At 30.8% G+C, this 24,366-nt stretch overlaps 1 protein-coding gene across 2 annotated transcripts in view; it reads left to right on the top strand.

The window, feature by feature from the left end:
- Nucleotides 1–24,366, top strand: part of LRP1B (LDL receptor related protein 1B) — a 2,473,587-nt gene that overhangs the window by 830,907 nt on the left and 1,618,314 nt on the right. For both annotated transcript variants that reach the window (XM_074301982.1, XM_074301981.1), the window contains exon 3: nucleotides 12,358–12,495. In XM_074301982.1, coding sequence (XP_074158083.1) covers nucleotides 12,358–12,495 — 138 coding nt within the window. The remainder of the gene's footprint in view (nucleotides 1–12,357; nucleotides 12,496–24,366) is intronic.

The following is a 24,366-nucleotide window of genomic DNA, read 5'->3' as shown; positions in this document are numbered from 1 at the left end:
CAAGTTTGTTAAAGAGGCTTCACAAGGAATTTAAATTTAACCCAGAAAATTTCTCTATAGTCATACTTCTTCAGAATAAGGATTTAAAAACCAAAATAGCTTATTAAAATTTCAAAATCACATTCCCTGAAGGTCTTTAAAAATAATACAGATGTCCAGAAGGTTTGAGCACAATATATAAGTGCAATATCTTCTCTCCCAACTCTTGGGACTTTCCTAAACACTTATTTCAAATATATAGGAATAAGATCAAGAAGCAAATAGATTTTCTGTTGGGAATTCATTTATTCTATAAAGAAGTAAGTAATACAAGATTAGTACATTTGTGCTTTTTGAAGTTCTTACTTACATTTCTTTATTTTTAAATATTATAAAATATGGTGTTTTTGTTGGACTGGGAAACAAACTTTTAATGATTGCAATGATATGGAAAATTCAAAATGTGGAAATTATCTGAAATATATGGTCTGAGAAAGTTGTATAGATATACTGAGAAGTTAAATTTCTTATACAGGGTTACACAACATATGATTCAAAGGCAAGACCTGACCCTGATTTTGATTCCAGGGTTACCTCTCCATTCACTATGTGTCATTGCTTCTTAAAGATACTTTACAATCTGGTATTGATACACACTAATTATATTAGAAACTGAAATTCATCACTCTACTTCTCATTTCTTCTATATAAACTCCTTATCTTTTTATATTTAAAGTCTTATTCTATTTAGTAGGAAAATTTCAGCTGCAAACATATGGTAAGAATAAAGATAGGGTATGATCTCAAAGGTAGTACATTTCTAGGAATACTTTTTCATCTTATTAGGTTACTTGAGCATGACACCAAATTTTAAAAATATTATTAAATGTCTCCACAGTAGAACATACCAATGCATCAATTTAATTTAATGACCCAAAAAGATCCAGAATAACTGTTGCCTATTTTTATTTTTTACCTTTATTAATCATGAAGCAGAAAAAGATGTGAGACATAACCATGTATAAGATGTGGTGCTGTTGAAAAAAGCTAAATCAATCATTGCAGGTACTAGTTTCATATCCTAGATTTTCTACTTATTTTCTAGATCAACTAGTCAGCTAGGACCTTATTCTTGTTTGTAAAATTAAAAGGTTTGACCTTTAAGAGTCATTCTAGATATTATTCTATGATCCTATTGTGCCAACATTTATGACTGATAGCCTTCTCTTTTGAAACCATCTATGCAAGACATGTCAAACTCAACCCCATCTGCAAAATGCCCAAATGGCCTTAACTAGATTAAAATGTAATCTGGAATGTTCATAAAATACAATGTAACATAGATAACATTATTTTGTGGTTTTCCAAGTCAATATGTGGTCTATGAAGATCCAATTTTATTTGAGTTTAATCACTGGCCTATATAACCACCTCTCTTTTTTTCTTTCCTAAGAGAGAATCTTGCCTTAAAATCATCCCTGATATGCTTATTCCCCAGTTCCATGTTTCCTCTTCCTTTGCTCCATTTTCTGAGAAATAGGTGCCCCTCTTCCTTGTCAAAAGCACAAAAAAGATTTGTGCATATAATTCCATTCTCTCCTGTCTTCTTTATGAGTGATGCTTTGACTCTCCTGTTTTTCTCCTTAATTGTCAACCTTTACTTATCTTCTCATTCTTTCTCTGATACCTATAAGCATGCTCAAACTCCCTCAATATTAAAAAAAATAACAAAAAGAAAAGCAGTACCTTTCACTGGATATCCCCTCAAAAGAGTATTTTTGAATTCTTCACTTTTTTATAGCCAAACTCCTAGAACAATGTTATCTAAACTAATTGCTTCCACTTTCTTATCTCTGACTCAGGTCTCAAACTCTTATATAAGGCTTGCTACAATATCTCACAAATTAATTTCATGTTTCCTGTTCACCTGTGACCTCTTTATCAATAAATGCAATGGCCCTTTCTGAGTTTTCATATATGGCATTTGACACTAGTGACAACTCTTTCCTATTTATTTATTTATTCATTACTCATATATATATATATATATATATATATATATATATATATATATTAGCATGAAACATTGTTGTGGTTCTTTTCTTAGCTGACTGATACATCTTGCTAGGCTCCACAGAATCAGTGTCCATATCTTGCTTTCTATGAATACTTTTATCTTATGGTTTTCCTTTAAGTCTCTCCTCTTCAACCTGTATGCTCTGCTCTGGTGATCCCATCCTCTCCCAGGAACTTAACTGTAAAATTAAATCTTATTACAATTGTGTACCTCTGACCATGGAGTAGACTTTTCTTTCTGGGTATCCCACAGATATATCAAACTTGACATGCTTAAAATATAACTCCTTTCATTTCCTCCCCATTTTTCATAACATCCTTTTTTTTTTTTTTTTTTTTTTTTTTAATCATGAGAAAACTACCAGCCTTCTAGTTATCCAGGATCAAGAATGGGATTATCCCAGCTTTAGCTTGTCATTTAACTTCTCATATTCATTCATTTACCAATCTGTCATTTCCTCTTCTTCGATATCTATCACATCTAGCTCTTCTCCACTCATACTACATACATTCTAGTTTAAGCCCATTAACATCTTTTTCCTGGCCTTTTAATAAGTTTTCTTACACATTTTCTCTCCTCTCCCTCCTGGTAAGTTGGCTTAGTAGTTGCCTATAAAAATATTCTTTCTTATTTTTCTTTCTTTGAATGAACAGGTTTTTCCTACCAAGAGTGTTTTTGTTTGTTTGTTTGTTTTGTTTTGTTTTGTTTTTGTTTTTTTAATCTCACCCTCACTTATTAAAATCAAGATGCCTTTAAATCTCAGCTCAAGATCTCTATTTTGCATCATCATTCTATGAGGCTTTTAGGAACTAGCTGATTCAAGCATCTGTCCTTTTTACTTTTTTACCATCAGGATAATTAGGGCAGAAATTATCTGGTGGTCTAGAAAACCTGACTTTCCACCCCAAAGAAGTAAAACCTATTCGGCTTTGGGAATTGTCCTAGAACAATTCTAACCCATTTTATATGATGTATAAGACTATGCCATATGGTCATCTTACAATTTGTTTTGTTGTCTTAATTATTTTCTCCTTTTTGCTTCTTGTTCTATAATTGATAATTTAATTAATCAACATTATTATTGCTACTCTGAAGGGCATGATCATTTACAGCTTTATGATTCCACTTTGCATAATTCTTTTTTTCCTGAGATAATTAACAGTGAGGATGACAACAACAATGATGATGATGATAACCTAAACAGCCTGAACTATCATTTCATAGTTACCATTCTTAGTTCCCTCATACCTAGCCATGTTAGCCCTATCTTTCTAGTAGCTATATTTTACATTACTGTACTCTTTTCTTATGAGCTCTGAACTTTCCATTCTATAGTTATTGACCTGTTTTTCATATTAGAACTACGGCCTTTTGCTTGAAATTAATTTAAATAGAATATAAATTTAATCTTCTACCTACATACTATTTCTCCCTAAAACAATGTGAACTTCTTGATATCAGTAACTATTTATTTTGACTTTGAATCCTTAATGACTAGCACAATGAATTGTATATAGTAGAAGTTTCATAAATACTTATTGGATACATTGATTTTTAAAAAATGTTTTATATTTACTTGTCTAAGGGCAAATGGTACCTTCCTTTGAGAATATACATTTTTTTAGAAAAAGGAGTATCTCACTTTTGTTTTTATAGGCCTTGTGCTTAGGATAATAGCCAGCTCATAAGCAGATACTTCACAAAAGTTTTTTTGATCAATTGATTTCAATTAAATAAGAGTTGACATTTATATAATAATTTAAATTGTACAAAGTACTTTGTATATATTAGTTTATTTGATCCTCCTGGCAACACTGTAAAGAAGGTACTAAAGATACCAATCTCATGAAAGCTGAAAATTCCAGTTTTGAAGAACTTATACAGGTATAAAAAGTCAAAGGTAGAATTTGAATTTACATTTCCAAATTAGAATATAGTATGCTAACATGCTATTCTACCTGTCAATCTTTATACTTTACAAAGAGGAAAAGCTTTATTTGATCTTATTAATACTGCTCCCAAAATAAAGTGAATGGTTGTACATTTAAACCAACAATATAGAGTAAGGCTTGCAAATTTTAATAATGTTACTCTAGAAATTTTAAAATGTAATTTAGTTTTGATGAAAATAATGAGCTTTCTTTTTCTTTCCTTCCCTTTCTTTCTTCTTTCTTCTAAAGATCAGTGAATTAAAATTTCAAGAGCTAAAAGTTGTAATGAAAAACTGTCAATAAATAAGACTCTTTCTTTGTCTTTATTTAGATAGCTCTGAACAGGTGAAGTTTTCCCTTAAAATCAAGGTTTTTGAGGATGATAAACTCTATAAATTAAGCTTGGCTCATGATATCCAGGCCTAGTTACTTTTGGTGTGGAGCTTTTCCTAGAGCACTCTCGCAGCTTGGCCACTCTTTGAAGCTCATTGACAGGACAGCAACTGTCCATATACCTAGCCCTGCTCTGCAGAGGAAGCTGGTAACCTCCTTCCCCTGAAGGCAGACCCTAAAGGCTTTTAAAAAATGAGTAAAAAAATCTAAAGGACGACTGATAGCTTCTATACAGAAAGAGAGCAGGTTTTCAACCTTGAGTAGACTAATAGATAGTCTCCAGACAAAATCCCAAAGGGATATAACCTGGTCCTCATCACACAAGGTTCTCCTTGAAGAAACTATTAAAAAAAATCTTAAGAGAGCTAGAAGAAAAATGGGGAAAGCAAAGAGAAGCTATGCAAGAAAGTAACAACTTCCTGAAATGTGAATTGGAATTGGAAAAGAACTCCCAGGAAGTTCAGGGAAGCAGATTTTGGGAAGTGGAAAAAGTAAAGAAATCCCAGGGAAACAGAATTTGTGAATTGGAAAAGATAAAGAACGCCCAAGAAAGTAGGATTTGTGAATTGGAAAAAAAAAAAATAACTGAGTAAAAAAAATAGTGACCTGGAAAAAAATTCCATAGAACAAAACAATTCATTTAAAAACTCAATTGGACATATACAAAAAGAAGTTAAAAAAAAACACCTAATGAAGAAAATAACTCATTAAAAAATTGGAACTGAATAATTAGAAATGAATGATTCATTAAGACATCAAAAATCAGTCAAGTAAAACCAAAAAAATGAAAAAAATTAGAAAAAAAATGTTAAAAAGAAAAAGCATTTGATAAAATCCAATATCCATTCCTATTAAAATACTTGAGAGTATAGGAATAAATGGACTTTTCCTTAAAATAATCAGTAGCATCTATATAAAACCATCTGTAAGCATCATTTGTAATGAGGATAAACTAGAACCATTCCCGATTAGATCAGAAGTGAAACAAGGTTGCCCATTATCACCATTACTATTCAATATTGTTTCAGAAATGCTAGCTTTGGCAATAAGAGTTGAAAAAAAAGATTAAAGGAATTAGAGTAGGTAATGTAGCATAGGAAACCAAATTATCACTTTGCTGATGATATGATGGCATACTTAGAGAACCCCAGAGATTCTACTAAAAAGCTATTAGAAATAATCCACACCTTTAGCAAAGTTGCAGGATACAAAATAAATCCACATAAGTCATCAGCATTCTTATATATCACTAACAAAATCCAACAGTTAGAGTTACAAAGAGAAATTTAATTTAAAGTAACTACTGATAGTACAAAATATTTGGGAATCTATCTACCAAGGGAAAATCAGGAACTATGTGAGCAAAACTACAAAACACTTTACACACAAATAAAGTCAGAGCTAACCAATTGGAAAAATATTAAATGCTCTTAGATAGGGCGAGTAAATATGATAAAGATGACAATACTACCTAAACTAATCTATTTATTTAGTGCTATACCAATCAGACTCCCCAAAAATCTGTTTTAATGTCCTAAAGAATTAACAACAAAGTTCATATGGAAAAACAAAAGATCAAGAATTTCAAGGGAAGTAATGGGAAAAAAAATCAAATAAAGGTGGCCTAGTTGTATCAGATCTAAAATTATATTATAAAGCGGTAAGTTAACAAAACCATTTGGTATTGGCTAAGAAATAGACTAGCTGATCAATAGAATAGGTTAGCTTCAAAAGACAAAATAGTCAATAACTTTAATTATCTAGTGTTTGACAAACCCAAAGACCCCAGCTTTTGGGATAAGAACTCAGTGCTTGACAAAAACTGCTGGGAAAATTAGAAATTAATATGGCAGAAACTAGACTTTGACCCACACTTAACACCATATACCAAGATAAGGTCAAAATGGGTTCATTACCTAGGCATAAAGAATGAGATTATAAATAAATTAGAAGAACATAGGATACTTTACCTCTCAGACCTGTGGAAAAGGAAGGAATTTATAACCAAAGAAGAACTAGAGATCATTATTGATCACAAAATAGAAAATTTTGATTATATCAAATTGAAAAGTTTTTGTACAAACAAAACTAATGCAGACAAGATTAGAAGGGAAGCAATAAACTAGGAAAACATTTTTACAGTTAAAGGTTTGATAAAGGCCTTATTTCCAAAATATATAGAGAATTGAGTCTAATTTATAAGAAATCAAGCCATTCTCCAATTGATAAATGGTCAAAGGATATGAATAGACAATTCTCAGATGAAGAAATTGAAACTATTTCTAGCCATATGAAAAGATGCTCTAAATAATTATTAATCATGAAATGCAAATTAAGACAACTCTGAGATACTACTATACAGCTGTCAGATTGGCTAGAATGACAGGGAAAGATAATGCAGAATGTTGGAGAGGATATGGGAAAACTGGGACACTGATACATTGTTGTTGGAATTGTGAATGCATCCAGCCATTCTGGAGAGCGATTTGGAACTATGCCTCAAAAGTTATGGAACTGTGCATACTCTTTGATCCAGCAGTGTTACTATTTGGTTTATATCCCAAAGAAAGATATCTTTAAGAAAGGAAAGGAAGTAGTATGTGCAAGAATGTTTGTGGCAGCCTCTTTGTAGTGGCCAGAAACTGGAAACTGAGTGGATGCCCATCAATTGGAGAATGACTGAATAAATTGTGATATATGAATGTTATGGAATATTATTGTTCTGTAAGAAATGACCAAGAGAATGATTTCAAAAAGGCCTGGAGAGATTTACATGAACTGATGCTGAGTGAAATGAGCAGGACCAGGAGATCATTATATACTTCAGCAACAATACTATATGATGAAAAATTCTGATGGACATGGCCCTCTTCAACAATGAGATGAACTAAATCTGTTCCAATAGAGCAGTAATGAATTGTCTGTCTAGATTTTTTATTTCCTTTACAAGCTAATTATATACTATTTCAAAGTCTGATTCTTTTTGTACAGCAAAATAACTGTATGGACATGTATACATATATTGTATTTAACATATACTTTAACCGATTTAACATGTATTGGTCAAGCTATCTGGGGGAGTGGGTAGGGGAAGGACAGGAAAAATTGGAACAAAAGATTTTGTAATTGTCAATGCTGAAGAATTACCCATGCATATATCTTGTAAATAAAAAAAAAAAAAAAAGAAAAGAAAAATGGTCAAGATTTAGTTATAAAGTGATGCAAAAGCAATGTCTACTTCCATTAGGAGTTACAGTATGATAGGTAAGATGAGCACATTATGACTTGGCCAAGTGAAAGAAAAATCTCACTTTCAAGAAGATTTCTGTTATGGAATTGTAGATAGCAATGCTGGACAAGTTCATTGAGGGTAGACTTAAAGTGATTTATATAACCTTCTGCTTTGTAAGAGGTGGGTGAATGATTTCTGTGGAAATGGCTTATTGAACCAAAGTAAGGTGAAGATTCAAGATTAAATATTTTCTATAGAAATTTAAGCTGTTGATTGTAAAAGTTTACTTTATATTTACCGTATGTATGAGTATAGTACAAATCTATGAGAGACAGACTGATGGATGAACAGACAGAAAGTCAGAGAGAGAGAGAGACAGAGACAGAAAAAGACAGAGAGAAAGAGATTTAATTGAATTGTGTTCTATGCTTGAATTGTGTTCTATTTGGGAGATCAGAAATAATATTTCTTCACTTCATATCTGTCAAGATGAAAGATTTGCTTAGGCAGAGTTTATCCTAACTAGGATTCAGAGGCAGGTTAGCAGATAGAGAGCCAGCATGGGAGTCAGTAAGACCTTGGTTCAACATTCAAGAGTACTGGTTGTATGCTTAAGCAAATTTCGTAAATTCTCAGTGATTCAGATAACTCTCTGGGGATATAAATTTCTAAGGCTATAAAAAAGGTAGCTTTGGTAAAAAGATTTTCCTCTTCTAGCAATTCTCTATATTCAGAAAACTACAGATCTAACTTTTATCTTTATCACATTCCACCTATACTATCACTTTAATGTGACTAAAAGAGAAAACAAGACAGCCGCATTCTGGTGAATTTTACCAATTCTCTGTCAATGCACAGAATTAGAAGAAGATACAATATTCAGAAACATATCCCTTTTTACTGAATAACTACGGCTCAACTACCAAAAAGGAATGGGAAAATGGAAAGAGTACTAGACATAATGAGGACATCTGAGCTTCAATCCTGATTCTAAAACTTATTAGCTGTATGGCCATGGGCAAAAATCTTGACTTCATTAAATTCATAGTTTTAGAACTGTTTCATACTTGGGATACTAGAGATCATCCAGTAGAACTTTGTCACTTAACATTGAATCCTAATTGATGAAATGACTTGCCTAGTAGACGAAATGAAAGTAGATGAAATGAGTAAGTAGGATAAAGGTTACTTCAATCCATGTGAAACATTCTTTCAAAGAGAGAAGACTATCTCTATGATCCTAACTATCCTCATTATGAAATTGGGATAATATAGAGATCCAATTTGAGAAGTGCATTTTGTATACTATAAAGCAGGGAGTTAAATAGAAACTATCATTAATATTATTGTTATGATAATAATAACTAACATTAATATAGTGTTCTAAGGTTTCCAAAACACTTTGCATTAATAGTATTATTATTTGAAAGACAAACAAATAACAGACCAGATAATTTCCATGATGCTGAGCAGAAATTTAAAGAAGCAAGTAATTCTTGCTCTCCAATTCTACAAATTCTCAGAGATTTTTTTTTTTTAAAATAGAGATTGTGCTAGCATCCTAATTTACCATAGGGCTGTATAATTCTGTTGACAATCTAGGAGAGACAATCTAGTCTTTTATGGAAGAAATTATGATGAATCTTGCATTCATTCCTTGTTTTTCATTCCTAATACATGCATTTAAGGACCTTTCACTCCCCTAACATCATTATATTTTCTTTTTTCCTTGTCTTTTAGGCTTAAAAAGAGCCTAATACTCTTATCCACTCTCCTTTACTAAATAAAGCAGTTTCCTAAGTCTTCCCACTGCCGTTTGATAATTAAATCACTCACTGATTTTTCCAGCTATTCATTCATATTACCCTTCCAGGCATGCTTATCCCCTACCTGACACTTTTCACAGTTAAGATTCAATCTTCCATTTGTGCCAAGTCATCTATTACCAGATCTTGCTTTTCCCAGAACCACTAGGTCATTTTTCAGTGATTAAAGCAGGAGGTAAAACCTTTCCAGTTTATGAATGACATTGTCTCTTATGGAACACTATTGTTATACTTTATAACATGGATTTCAGGAACCAAAATATGAATGCTCTAAATATATTAACTTGGCATTTATACTTTATATTTTCTTTTAATTTTTAGTGAACATTGGACAATTAATTAAGCTGGAGACTGTTGTATTGTAATTGCTAACCCTAGCAAGCTAATAGCTCTCCTAAATTAAACAGTTAATTTAAAATATAATCAAAAGACTGTGTAACTGGAAAAATCTCAGTAAAAAGCATTTTTTTAAAATTATGGAGATAAGAAAAATTGACTGAAATTGTCCTACTTGTATTCCAATTATATATTTTAAAGCTAACATTTATGGGTTTTATATTTTATTAAAATATTCACATTAGAGGTGCAGTGTATACCAAGTCTGATTCACAATGCATATTTTTACAGTAATATGAGCTGTACATTTGGGAAGACAGGTGTTTGACAAAATTAATAGCCTGTGTATAGCAGTAATTGTATAAATATACATGAACACACACAGAGAAATCTCTCTGCAATATCACAGCAGCTAGTGAGGCCATAGAGGAGAAAATATTGATGAACTGCTAGAAATGTACAGGGTCAAGTGATTGCTATTCTTGCATCTAATACAATTACATCAATCACAATCTACTAATAAATTTAATCTTCATACTTATAATCTAAATCCACTTAGAATAAGGAATTTGACTAATGATCTGCTTTTAGTAACTTCATGGCATTTACAATGGAAAGGCATCTTGGAGGCTATGCTGTTTAGCATATACCTACTAAATAAAATCCTGTTATTATGTTTGATAAGAGATCAGCCTCTTGAAGAATATAAAAACCTGAAGAAACTAACATCTCTCAGGTCATTAGTGCTATTCTTGAATAGCTTTAATGGTTGGGAAAAAAAATTTCTTCTTATTAATACTGAATTTTCTTCTTGTAACTTCTACTCATTGCTTCTGGTTCTGCCTTTTAGTGCCAAACAGAATAAATATAGTTCTTTGACTATGTGACAGTATTTGTAACATGAAAGAAAAATGGGGAAGGGTAGACATGTATATTTTAAAACATCTTGGAATATAATCTCTTTTTATATTGACACATCAATATATTTCTTACCTTTCATATACCTTAAGATCACAACATACCCCACTCCTAGAAAAGTTTTCATTTCTCTAGTCAGATGCTTCAAATTCCTTCAACTAATATTTGTATGGCATGGTCTCTTTATCATCCTACTTGTGATTATGTTCTCTAACTTATGAATATTTTAAACTCTGACACCTCAAATTCGACACAATACCATGGCTATGGTTCTATTAGGACTATGCAGAAATACCATTTCCTTATAATTATTAACTACTTTGCCTCTCAATTGGACCAAGATCACATAATCTTTTTGCATGCAATAAATATCACTTTTTCCTGCTAATACTGAGTTTACAATTCACTTAAACTCCCAGATCTTTGTTTTCACATAAATTATTATGTTAAAAACAAACAAACAAACAAAAAAAAACCTCTCCCATCCTGTACTTTTAAAATTTTGTTATTCTTTTTGCTTCCCTAACTTACCCTCTTTGATTTTCAATTTTCTCCTCTTTTTAGTGCTATTCTAACAACTCTCTGTTCAATATCACCTTTTCCTTATTCTTGGTATGGCATAAGGGAAAAGACTTTTCAAGGACATTTTAATGTCCCTTAGAGATACTAAGCTTAAAGAGAATGGAAGAGAAGAGATTCATTTTCTCTGCCTATGTCTGGGAAGGTAGAAAAAAAAAAAAAAGTTTTAGAAAGCCATACAAATAAGATTTTTTTTTTTTGTTGTAAGAATATAGAACAATATCTAAAATATTAATATTTTAGGGAAACATCTTAAAAATCCCTTATGATGCATGATTTTTATCATTTCATTTGTACATGAAATTGATGCTTTTTTTCAATACAGTGGATTATAGATTCTCTTAAGAGTTAGAAAAATCACTCAGACTTCTTATGAAGACAACTTCCCATCTTTCCTTCATTTTTCACTATTGTTATAAATTAATTACCACTTCCTTATGTTTTTATAATTTTTTGGGGGGAGGAGTAGCAGCTGGATGTGTGACTTTATTTTTGTTGGAAATTTCTACTATGAAAACTTCCTCTTCTGAGACAAATTAATAGCTTGTTAATTTATAGTTTAGATATTTGTCTTGTTTCATTAAATTTATATGTGACATGGTTATGGTTACTTAACTAGTATATGTTAGAGATAGAACTTGTTCCAAGATTTTTCTGACATCTATTGTCATGTTAATGGTCAGCTAAGGGATACAGTAGATAGTGTGCCCAGCATGAAGTCAGATATGACCTCAGACATTTAGTAGTTATATGACCCTGGACAAATCACTTAACCCTATTTACCTCAATTCTTCATATGTTAAATTAACTGGAGAAGTTAATGTCAAATCACTCCAGTATTTTTTCTAACACCTTAAAGAGATTCAGATATGGCTGAAATGACTGAACAAATTATTTTCTTTCCTATACAAGAAAGATTGTGTTTTCAGACATTCTGCAGAACTTAAATTATTAAACTAAAGTTATTTATGATTATTTTTACTCTTACAGTTTATTGTCTCTATTTCTGTGCTCAAAAATTTTAATTTTGAAAGAAAATTCAAGCTCACATATATTATTCTATCCTTTTTTGTTTGTTTATTTCAGGTCCTGAGGAAATAGAATTCAAGTGCCCCTTGAATCATATTGCTTGCCTTGGAACAAACACATGTATTTATTTATCCCAACTGTGCAATGGTGTACTTGATTGTTCAGATGGCTATGATGAAGGAGTCCATTGTCGGGGTAAGTTCATTTGCTGAACAAAACAGCAAAATCTTAAGCTTCCAGAGTTGACTATGAAAGTTCAAAGTAAACCGCTATCCTGCCTGTTCTTGTAATTTTAAGTATACCAGTTCCTGAAAAAAGGTGAATATTATTGCTGCAGACATTTAATATACATTTCAAAGAGGCAACTATTGTGTATTGTAAAAAAAATAAGTTAAGAAAAAACATTCTTTGAAGTCAGATTGGATAACAAATTTTCATTTTATATGAAAGAACACTTTTGAGAAAAGGATAGATGAGGAATTGTTTTATCATCAAAGATCAATATCACATGATATGACACATGTGTTTCCTCTGAACTCTAGTTTAAACAAAGTCAGGAAATTTAAGGTAAAACTGAGTATTGAATATTTCAGTTAAAATTTAGTACTCCAAATCCTTCCCTTTTATGAAGGCTTTCTACTAGCTACTCTGTAACATATTTGGTTAAGCTTATTTGAATTTAGTTAAACATTTAGCTCATTCTATTAGGAAAGAATAAAAGGTCAAGAAAACACTTTAATGTCTCATTGTATGGTGTAAAAACACATCAGGGTCTGAAGTCAGATGACCTTCCATCAAAAGCCATTTGGAACTTTTGTGATATTAGTTACCCACTTAACCTCTCTGGGCTTTATTTTCTTCTTCTGAAGAGTGAAAGAGATAGAGAAGAATAATTAGTTTGGTCTCACATTTATTAAATCCCTTCTATATTGTAAGCACCATATTAGATACTGGTGATACAAAATAAAATCCAAATATTTCTATTCTCAATGCTGCATTCCATTAGGATGACCTCCTTAGATGATATTTGTAGTCATTTATATAGTCTGAATTTATGATCTTAAGATAATTTAGGGAATAAATATATCCTAATAGGGGAAGAATACATTTTATCAGTTACTCCAAATAAATGTGTGGGCTGGACTATGGAACTTAAAATCTATGAGTAGATCAAGGCAAAAGTTAGGCAAATGATAAGATTAGAGCATTAGTTAAAATCAAGAGAAAAGCAATTATCTTAAAACTACAAATTAGAACAAGAGTCAATTAAGAAAAGGTAATTGACACTGATTACCTCAAGTCAGATTAGGGTGTGAGAATAAAAAGAGATGATAAATTAAATTGGTAAGCAAATGCTAGAGTCAATGATTCAGGCAGCCAAACTTCAGTGACTCCATGGGATGTGGTAACTATTCACTATGACCATAAATCATAATATTTATATCTGTAAGTCTTTTAGTCTTTCAAATTTGAAGGGGTAATCAGTGTCTGAGCTAGGATTCAAATCCAGATCTACCTATCTTCTCATTATAATAATTGCCATATAATGATAATTTTGCTTATATAGTGTATTTACCTATACCACTGTGTTTAACCAAGTGATATTTTATAAAGGATTTTGCAAGTAAAAAGTATTTAGAGTTAATAGTTTGAGAATTCTATCCATTTCAGGCATAACACAAATTTTGATCAACTGCAAAAGGTAAATAGATTTGTGTTACTAGTTTCTGCAAGACAATAATAGTCACAATTGCTGAAAATTCTCCAAAAGGTGATTATGCAAATTCAAGCAATATCAAATGTATTAAAATTCTTTGGATTATACCAAAATATGTCCCAAAGTTGTCTAATAAAATAGGAGATTTATGTTAGAGATGAAAAAATGTTAGTAGACAAAGGAGTGGATTAACACTTAACTCTAAACTACTTGTACAGATTAAAATGGAATTGGTATGATTAATTTATGATTATGACTTTTATATAGCAATATATTTTGGGGGTATATCAACTATTTGAAATATATTCTTTAAGTTGGTTTGAATGAAATGTTATGATCACAGTATAAGGAAAAGAGTCTTGGTCTGGAGTCAAGGATCTCATTTTTAAAAATTTCAGCACATACTCCCTTTTTTATCTTTTGCAAATCATAATTCCTCTGAGCCTCAGTTTCCTCAGCTGCAAAATGAATACATTAGATTAGATGACTTCTCATTTCTCTTCTGTCTTTAAATTTACATGATTTTGTTATCTATTTTCTCCAATTTTACAGTTCTGAACCTAAATTTGCCTATTCTAATTTTCATGATATTGTCAAAGGGAAACTTTTGTATAATTAAGAGAATATTTATAGGTATTTTAAAATAATGCTTGAACAATTGGAGCAACCAAGAACCGTCATTATAATATTTAACATCCTGCATGATTATCTAATAAAATCATCTCAATTTACAGATAGGGAAATTGGGGTACATTTTTTTTAAGGTAATGTTCCTAAATTGCATGGACAATAAATGGAAAAGCTAAGCTTTGAAGAAAATTCCTCTAATTTCATATCCACTGCTCTATATTATGCTTATTCTATCAACATAAGTGGTTTCTATCTGTAGGTCAATAAACTTCCTCTTGCCAAAAGCTGTTTCTTCACCTGAGTAATAATACTTTATGATGAAGGGATATAAGGAAGATAAAATGCTATCAAAAGAGGTGAAAAGGTTTCCAAGTATGTGAAAAAAAAAAAAAAAACTCACTCTTTAAGAGCAAATCGAACAACACAAGTTTTGTGGGGGTATTCAAGATTTGAAAAAAATAGTACTATTCTTTGTTTATGATGAATGATGAGCAGATGATGTTGAGAAGGCATAGGGGAGATAAAGTATCACTTGATGAGCTTAAGAAAAAAACAAAAAGGAATCAAACGAAACTCAGAGTAGACTTGTCTGAGATCACTTTCACATCTTCCTTATATAAAATGAAATTAATCCCTATAGAAAAAAAAACTGTCTTAAAGAGATTAACAGCAATGCTACTGAAAGAGAGGATAAGAGAGGTATTATGTTGTAATTTTCTTTGGGAAATTGGACAATAATCAAAGCTAAGCCCCAGATTCAGACTCAAGTTTATCTTCCTAAACAGCATGGGCATAATGCACTCAAATATTGTACAGTAACCAATCTGACAGTTTTCTTTCTTTTTTCTTACCTTTCCTCTTTCCTACCCTCTCTCCTTCCTCCCTTCCTTCCTCTCCCTCCCCCTTCTTTTTTACTTTCTTTTTCTTCCTTCCTCCCTCCCTTCTTCCTTCCTTCCTTCCTTCCTTCCTTCCTTCCTTCCTTCCTTCCTTCCTTCCTTCCTTCCTTCCTTCCTTCCTTCCTTCCATCCATCCTTTCTTTCTCCCTCCTTCATCCCTCCCTCTTTCTTTCTTTCTAATTCTTTCTTTTTTCATTCCTCTTTTCTTTCTCTCTGTCTTTCTCTGTGTCTCTTTTTCTCTTCCTACCTCTCTATCTCTCTGTCTTTCTTTGTCTCCATCTTTCTTTTTTTCTCTATGCTTTTATTGTATCCTTAGGCATTTTTAGGATACTGTTCAGCACATAGTTAGCAGTGAATCAATTTTTGTTGTCTGCCTGCCTGCCTGCTGGTCTTGTGGACTCTTAGTCCTAGTTTACTCATATTACCTGCAATTAATTTCTGGAGATTCAATTAATGATTCTTGATATCTTTTAATTTCCAAATGATTTTTTAAAATGAAAGTCCACTGCTAATGCAGGAGAGGATGACTATCCTATTTCCATATTACTAGATTTACTGATGACATATATTTTAAAATGAAAACAAAACAAAACATTGGTTAAGACAATAGTTTATTATGAAATAGTTAAACTTTTTATTTTAGTCTATTAGTATTTATTCATATCAAAATTTCCAGGTAAAAGTAGCTTGATTGGTTGCAAGTAGCTAGACACTCAAATCCACTCTTCATTCTTTTTTTTTTTTTTTTAACCCACTTCATAAAAAATTGAGCAAAATGGGTTAAAAATTGGGACATAAGAATATTTACTTCATATAGTAAATCTAAATCACTTCTTTTCCCATTATTTATTTTAAATTTTGTGCTGGATAATGTAATTTAAATGAATGTACATTAAATCTACGATTTGACTTAAATGGAAATGCTTCTTCTAGGAAAGGATCCCAAAACTTTTTCTGAACTATATTTTTATACCCTGACAAAATTAATAAAGGAAAAGTTTAATAATCTTTAAAAAATATATTCTGAAGTTGGAAATATTTTGTACCTTTTAAAATATTTTCTGAATAATTATCAGCAAAATCAATTTCTTTATGGTTTAGTTAGTGAAAAAAATAACTATTTTTGATTTTATATAATGTTAATATTTTAATTTCCATAATTTAGCAACACAAAAAGAGAATATATGCATATATCTAGAATGAATATGAGTTCAGTTGTTAATGTACACCAAAATAAAGCTATTGATCTTTTAGAAGCAGATTCTTCCAAAATCAGCATGTTGTATTTTATAAAAAGCCACCTCTTCACATATATTATTTCACACTGTTGGTAATAATCACCATATTTACATTGCATGAGCATTGAGAAGAAATTTTATTAATCTGGTGAAAAGTGGGATTTTCTGTACTAACTAAAGCTCAGAATGCAGCAAGAAACAGCCAAATTCAATCATATTGACATGATCTAATGAAAGTGATCAAATAATATTTCCAAAAGTTGTCATTTTTATGGAAATTCATTACATTAAAATTTCAGATAACTTTATGAGAGAAGTCCTTTTTGTTCCTATGCCCTTTTTGGATTACAGTTGCAGTGTGAAGTGGTAGTACATTTAAATTCTGAACAGAATTATCATCTCCAGGCATTGCTATCGCTTCATAATCTGTTACAAAACCATATGTACTTTTCAGATTACCACAATGCATGGATATATATATATATATATATATATATATATATATATATATATATATATATATTTTTTTTTTTTTTTTTTTTTTGGTATCAGAATGGAAAGGAGATTAATCTATGTGCTTATTTTTCAGCACATATTTTGATGTCTTTTAGAGAGCTAAGGGGATAAAAGGAATGCTGTATTTACTAAAACTTATTGGGGAATAAAACTGTTTGACATCTGCAGTGCTTACCATTTTTAAAAAGACACATCTGTATTCAGATCTCTCATTTTCATTCTGTAACTGTTTCTATACCTTTGTCAGGATGTAACAGTTAATAATTATATTTGAATAGGAAGTGGGAGCAGTCTTTGCCAATGGCAGGAAACTCTCAGAAATTATATAATCAAATCAGTTTCTTTATCAAATGGTGATTATCTTATTCTCTTGGGCAGTAAAAATGTAGCTAATCTATTATGGAAAATTATACTTTTCTTAATCCACTTATATTTATTCTAAATTCAAATTTATCTTTTGAAATACTTGAAAATTTCATTAAAACTTAATTTTACTTTTTATGTTTCTGTAAATGTAATTATAATATTAGTGGACAATTGAGTTAAAGAAATTGTGTAGCTTAAAATTAAGATAATTTTAATTGACCCAAACAAATGAGAATTTTTAATTGAAAAGGTTCATAATCAACACTGACTAATCTTTGAGTTTAACTTCTGCGTGTCACAACTATGCCCAAATGAAGCTACAGTAATCCTCATGCCAAATTTCAACTCTAAAACATTTTTTTCTCTACCCCTTTCCTTTTTATCACATGGGGGAGAATCTGGATTATCATTATGCTAGCCCCTGGAGACCTGCTCCTGGCAAAGTAAAAAATTAGTAACAGAGACATTTTGAGATGAGTATCAAAATTATTATATGGGAAATTCATGAATTTAAATTTTTTGGGTTTTTTGTATAATAATCTTCCTTTTTTAGACAATATAGCATAATCTAAAATATTTTTGTACTCTAGTTTACTTCAACCACTGGAAAAATAGTACATTTATATCCATTTCTAAGGTATATTTAATATTCAGTTATCCTTGTTATTTTTCTCCCTATCCTTGTTTTTGGATTATGCATGCTATGGCTCTTCTCTATTAAAATGAGTATTCACAAGCTCAGAAAAGTTCTAATTCTCATTGCTCATAAAGAGATTAGGTATGAAAAGGTAGAAGTACTGAGTATAATAATATTGATATAGGTAAATGGGGGATTTAAAGAAGGGATATTCTTTATCTAAGTCAAAATCTTAGAAATAAGGAGGAAATTTTACTTTTCTTAAATATTCTTGTCTTTTTTATTGGATAAGATACACGTCATAGGAACTCATGGCTATATAGCTGCCATATTCTTGACTTGGGCTTTAGTTTCTTCTTCTTTTTTTTTAATTTTATAATTATAAAAATTTTTTTTGACAGTACATATGCATGAGTAAATTTTTTTTATAACATTATCCCTTGTATTCATTTTTCCAAATTTTCCCCTTCCTCCCTCTACTCCCTACCCTAGATGATAGGCAATCATGGGATATTAAATGTGTTACAGTATAACCTAGATACAATATATGTGTGCAAATCCAATTTTCTTGTTGCACTTTAAGAATTGGATTCCAAAGGTATAAGTAACCTGGGTAGAAAGACAGTAGTGCTAACAGTTTACATTCAATTCCCAGTGTTCCTTCTCTGGGTGTAGTTGTTTTTGTCCATTATTGATCAAGTGGAAGTGAGTTGGATCTTCTTTATGTGAAGATACCCACTTCCATCAGAATATATCTTCATGCAGTATTGTTGTTGAAGTGTATAGTGATCTTCTGGTTCTGCTAATTTCTGGGTTTTAGTTTCACTTGAACTCAAACTTTCAGACAACATAATAAAAAAGTTCTTTTGTATAAGTGCCTATATAAAACTTGCACAATTTCATCGGAGGTAAGCTTAAACAATACAATTAACTCAATGGTTAAATGAAAGTCTGTGATAGTGAATGAAGATTGATTTCATTACTAAATAATAATAATAATAACAATAACAGTATTTGAAGGGCACTTTATAGGTATCATTGAATTTTTTCTCACAAAACCAAGAAAATTCAGTAATATTACTATTCTTATTTACAAAATGAGGAACTGAGTCAGTCAGTGATTAAATGACTTGTTCAGCATCGTGTAGCTAGTAATTTTCTGACTTTTCATTTGAATTTAGGCTTTCCTAGCTCCAGGCTCAGTGCTCTGTCACTGTACCATCTTCCTAGTGCTATGAAACACATTTGAAGCAGAAATTGAATTAGTTTGATGAGTAGATATTTGTAGAAAGTTTATGATTCAAAGAAATTCTAATACGAATTATATCATATCTGTGAGAGAATACAAGGTAATCTATCCAAAGGAAATGTTTGTTAGAGAATTGATTCATAGAATATTAACGCTGAGAAGGGCTTCTGAGTTCAGTTAGTCCAAAATCTGCCTGAATAATAAGTACCTTTGACAAACACCAAACAAGTGGCCATTCAGAATGTTGTAATGAAAAGAGTGCTAGATCTGGATTCAGGCCACTTGAGTTTATATCCTAGCTCTGTGTATCCTTAGATAAGAAGCTTGATGTTTCTTGGCTTCTGTTTCCTCATCTCTAAAATGAAGTGGTTGAATTAGATTCCTTCTGAAGTCCCTTCCAATTCTAAGTTTTTGATATTATAATCCATCAGTTTCCCTTTGAAATGAAGAATCACAAATCATGAACATTTTTTTCAGATATTTTTGAGGTTAGTAATCATCTTTCCTTTTCTCCCCACATAAAATTTCTGACTTCAGAAGGAAAACCCCAATTTCTTCAGCTCATGCTCACATGATATGATTTTCACATTCCTTACCAATTCTTTCCTTAGAATGCTCTAGGTTGTTGATGCCATTTTAAAAATAAAGTGCTTATAAACCAATGAAAAAATCCAGTGGGATTGTCATTATCCTTGTTTTGGACACTGTTTCCATTAATGTTGCCTAACATCACAGTAGCTTTTTTGGTTGCCATGTCATAATTGTGAGAAACCTTAATAAATGAACTTATGAATTCCAGGTATATCATATTTAGTACATTCCTCTTACTGACCTCTTCCTTTCTTAAATCCCTGTGTCAAAATTTGTCTGGCATAACTTCTACATGATGAAGCAGATGCTTATATCTAGTCATCTAACATTTTCATAGTTATCTTTCTGTTTCTTCAAGGCTTTCTCCAAATTATATTTTTTTCTCTCTGCTGTGACATTCATATTCATTATAATTATTTATAAATTATAAAATCACAACTATTCAAAATGGATAGACTATACTATTTTATCTGGAGGATTTTGTAAGCTGTGCCTTCTGTAAAAACTGAGGTCATAGGACTTACCTATTTTTACAAATATGAATTGCTATTTACCTTGAATTGCATCCATAATCCAAGTGATATTTCAGTTTATCAAATGTGACTAAGCAATTTAACTCTATATTCAGAGGTACAAATATTACCAATTTTTAATAGTTCATATTTTATTTTGGACTACCTACTTTTTGGCCACAAATTTGCTTTTCTAGTTCTATTACTATTAAGATGGTCTTGCATTTGCTGGGAATTAATTAATTAATTGAGGAATATGACACAAAACTGCAGGGTGAAATAAAAAGCAGCTTATATTGAAAAGGGGCTCATAAGTGGATAATTCACAAATGGGCATTTAAAAGTAGGATATTTAGTATTCTAGATTCTCTTTGTCTTTTATTTGTTTATTTTTAAAAAAAACATTGTAAATTTTAATTCTTTATCTCGAAGATTTATTATCAATTACAAAATTTGCTAGTAATAACAATAGTGAATGAGTCAAAGTGATCTATATGGGACAATTTTTAGGTATAAGAATAACACTGTATTTATTGTTTTGAAAATTGAAATATAATACTAATGATTGATCAGAAAAGGATAAAACTTGTGATCTCTTGATTCCAATAAGATGAAGAAAAACTTCATTGTATTTTTTATGTATTAATATAGTATGTTAGAGTTGTATTATTGGACAATTTAATCACTTTCTTTTCTACACAACTGAAAAGGAAACAAATCTTTCTTACATAAAGAACAAAATATATTTCTTTAAAATGATTAGCATGTAATATAATAAAAATGAAAATTCTATCTAAATTAATCTACTTATTCAGTGCCATATCAATCAAACTCCCAAGAAATTATTTTTAAGACCTAGAAAAAATAATAATAAAATTCATCTGTAAGAACAAAAAAGCAAGAATTTCTATTTATTTATTTATTTGTTTGTTTGTTTATTTGTTTGTTTGTTTTTGCTGAGGCAATCAAGGTTAAGTGACTTGCTTAGGGTCACACAGCAAGGAAGTGTTAAGTGTCTGAGGTTAGATTTGAACTCAGATCCTCCTGACTTCAGGGCTGATGTTCTATCTACAAGGTCAAGAATTTCAAAGGAATTAATGAAAAAATGCAAATGAAAGTGACCTAAATGTACTAGATTTAAAAACTCTATTAGAAAGCAGTGATCATCAGAACCATTTGTTATTGACTAAGAAATAAAGTAGTAGATCAGTGGGATAGGTTAGGTTCACAAAATACAAATCAATGACTATTATAATGTAGTGTTTTATAAACCTAAAGATCCCAGCTTCTGGAATAAAAACTCACTATTTGACAAAAACTGCTGGGAAAATTGGAAATTGTATGGCAGAAACTAGGAATCGAACCACACCTAATACCCCTATACCAACATAAGGTTGAACTAGGTTCATGATTTAGATATAAAAAGTGATACTATAAGCAAATTAGAAGAACAAAAGATATTTACCTTTCAGATCTATGTAGAAGGAAGGAGTTTATGGTCAAACAAAAGCTAGAGTACATTATGGAATACACAATGAATAATTTTGATTATATAAGTTAAAACGATTTTGTACAAACAAAATCAATGCAGACAAGATCAGAAGGGAAGCAGTAAAAGGGGAAAATTTTTTATATCCAAGAGTTCTGATAAAGGCCTCATTTCTAAAATAGAGAATAGATAAATTCATAAGGATACAAGCTATTCTCAAACTGATAAATGGTCAAAGGAAATGAACAAACAATTTTCAGATGAGAAAATTAAAATCATTTCTATTCATATAAAAAAATGCTCTAAGTGATTATCATGGAGTAATTAGGGCACATCATTAAGGGAACTGAATATGGATAGAAGAGATGAATTTGAAACTTATTTCTGTCACTAACTTCTTCTGTGACCTTTAGCTAGTAAGTTAATCTTTCTGAGTCTCTATTTCTTCATTTGTGAAATCAAAGTTCAGACCAAATGAGCTCCAAGGATTCTTACAGCACCAAATCTAGAATCCTGTGGTATAGAATTGTAATCATGAGAAAATCAGCCACATGTGAATGGTTTAAATTTTATGGTGTGAATGTTTCAGTCTTTTATTTTTTTATTTTATTTTTCAATGACATTTTATTTTTTCCCAACTACATGTGAAGAAAAAATTAATATTCATTAAAAATTTTTTGAGCTCCAAAACTCTCCCTCCTTTCCATCTCCCCCAGCCATTCCATAAGACAGTCAACAATTTGCTATAGGTGATATATGTGCAATCATATAAAGCATATTTCCATATTTGTCATGCTGTAAAAGAAGAAACATGCTAAAGAAAAGAACTACCAAAAGAAGAAAGTAAAAACAGTATGCTTTGATCTGCAATTAGACTCCATCAGTTCTTTCTTTGGAGGTGGAGATAACATTCTCCATCATGGGTACTTTGGAATTAACTTGGATTATCATTTTGCTGAGAAGACCTAATTTGTTCATGGTTGATCGTCATTGCATAATGTTGGTGTTACCGTGTACAATTTCCTCCTGGTTTTGCTTACTTCACTTTCCATCAGTTTGTTGGTTTTCTGAAATCCATCTGCTCACCATTTCTTTTTTTTAAATTAATTTTATAATTATAACATTTTTTTGACAGTACATATGCATAGGTAATTTTTTTTTTTTTTACAACATTATCTCTTGCACTCCCTTCTGTTCTGAATTTTCCCCTCCTTCCCTCCACCCCCTCCCCTAGATGTTAGGCATTCCCATACATATTAAATATGTTATAGTATATCCTAGATACAATATATGTGTGCAGAACTGAATTTTTGTTGTTGTTGTTGTTGTTGTTGTTGTTGCAAAGGAAGAATTGAATTCAGAAGGTAAACATAACCTGGGAAGAAAAACAAAAATGCAAACAGTTTACACTCATTTCCTAGTGTTCCTTCTCTGGGTGTAGCTGATTCTGTCCATCATTGATCAATTGGATCTGAGTTAAATCTTCTCTTTGTTGAAGATATCCACTTCCATCAGAATACAACCTCATATAGTATTGTTGTTGAAGTGTATAATGATCTCCTTCCTGGTTCTGCTCATTTCACTCAGCATCAGTTCATGTAAGTCTCTCCAAGCCTCTCTGTATTCATCCTGTTTCAGTCTTTTAGAATGAATCAGTCTTTTAGCTATATTTTCTTGAGTAAATGGAATCTTGAATAATTTTTCAAATTTCAAGATTTTTCTCACTCTTTCTGCTGATAATTCATCCATGATGTAAGAAAGCAAAATCTGAAATTTTGCCCAGATTTAGGATCACTGAAAATGAAGAAGTAGAAGGTAATTTAAATTAAGATGCAAGGGAGAAAATTAACACCATCATAAATTTCTAACTAGAATAACAATGCAAAAAATGAAAATACACAAAGTTATTGTTTAGGTGATTATTTTAAAATCAAAATGATAATAAATTTAAGATAGAACTAGAAGCAGCCTTAGACATAATCCAATCCAACTCTTTTAATTTATTAATAAGGAATTTCTTTAGGACTAATGTTAGAATGAGGGTGTATTAGAATGAAAATCCATCAAAAGTAATCTGTTTCCCATTCTTCCCATCTTTTTAAGTTGAAAGGGTAAAGTAATAAATTAACCATGAAGAGATTTTCCTAAAAATGATTATGTATAAAATGTACAAAAATGTATAAAATTATGATTGTAAATCAATAGTGTTATTAGGATGTATTAAT

Source organism: Sminthopsis crassicaudata, chromosome 3 (genome assembly GCF_048593235.1).
Source record: "Sminthopsis crassicaudata isolate SCR6 chromosome 3, ASM4859323v1, whole genome shotgun sequence".
Classification (NCBI taxonomy): domain Eukaryota; kingdom Metazoa; phylum Chordata; class Mammalia; order Dasyuromorphia; family Dasyuridae; genus Sminthopsis; species Sminthopsis crassicaudata.
This window is presented reverse-complemented; position numbering and strand designations above follow the sequence as displayed.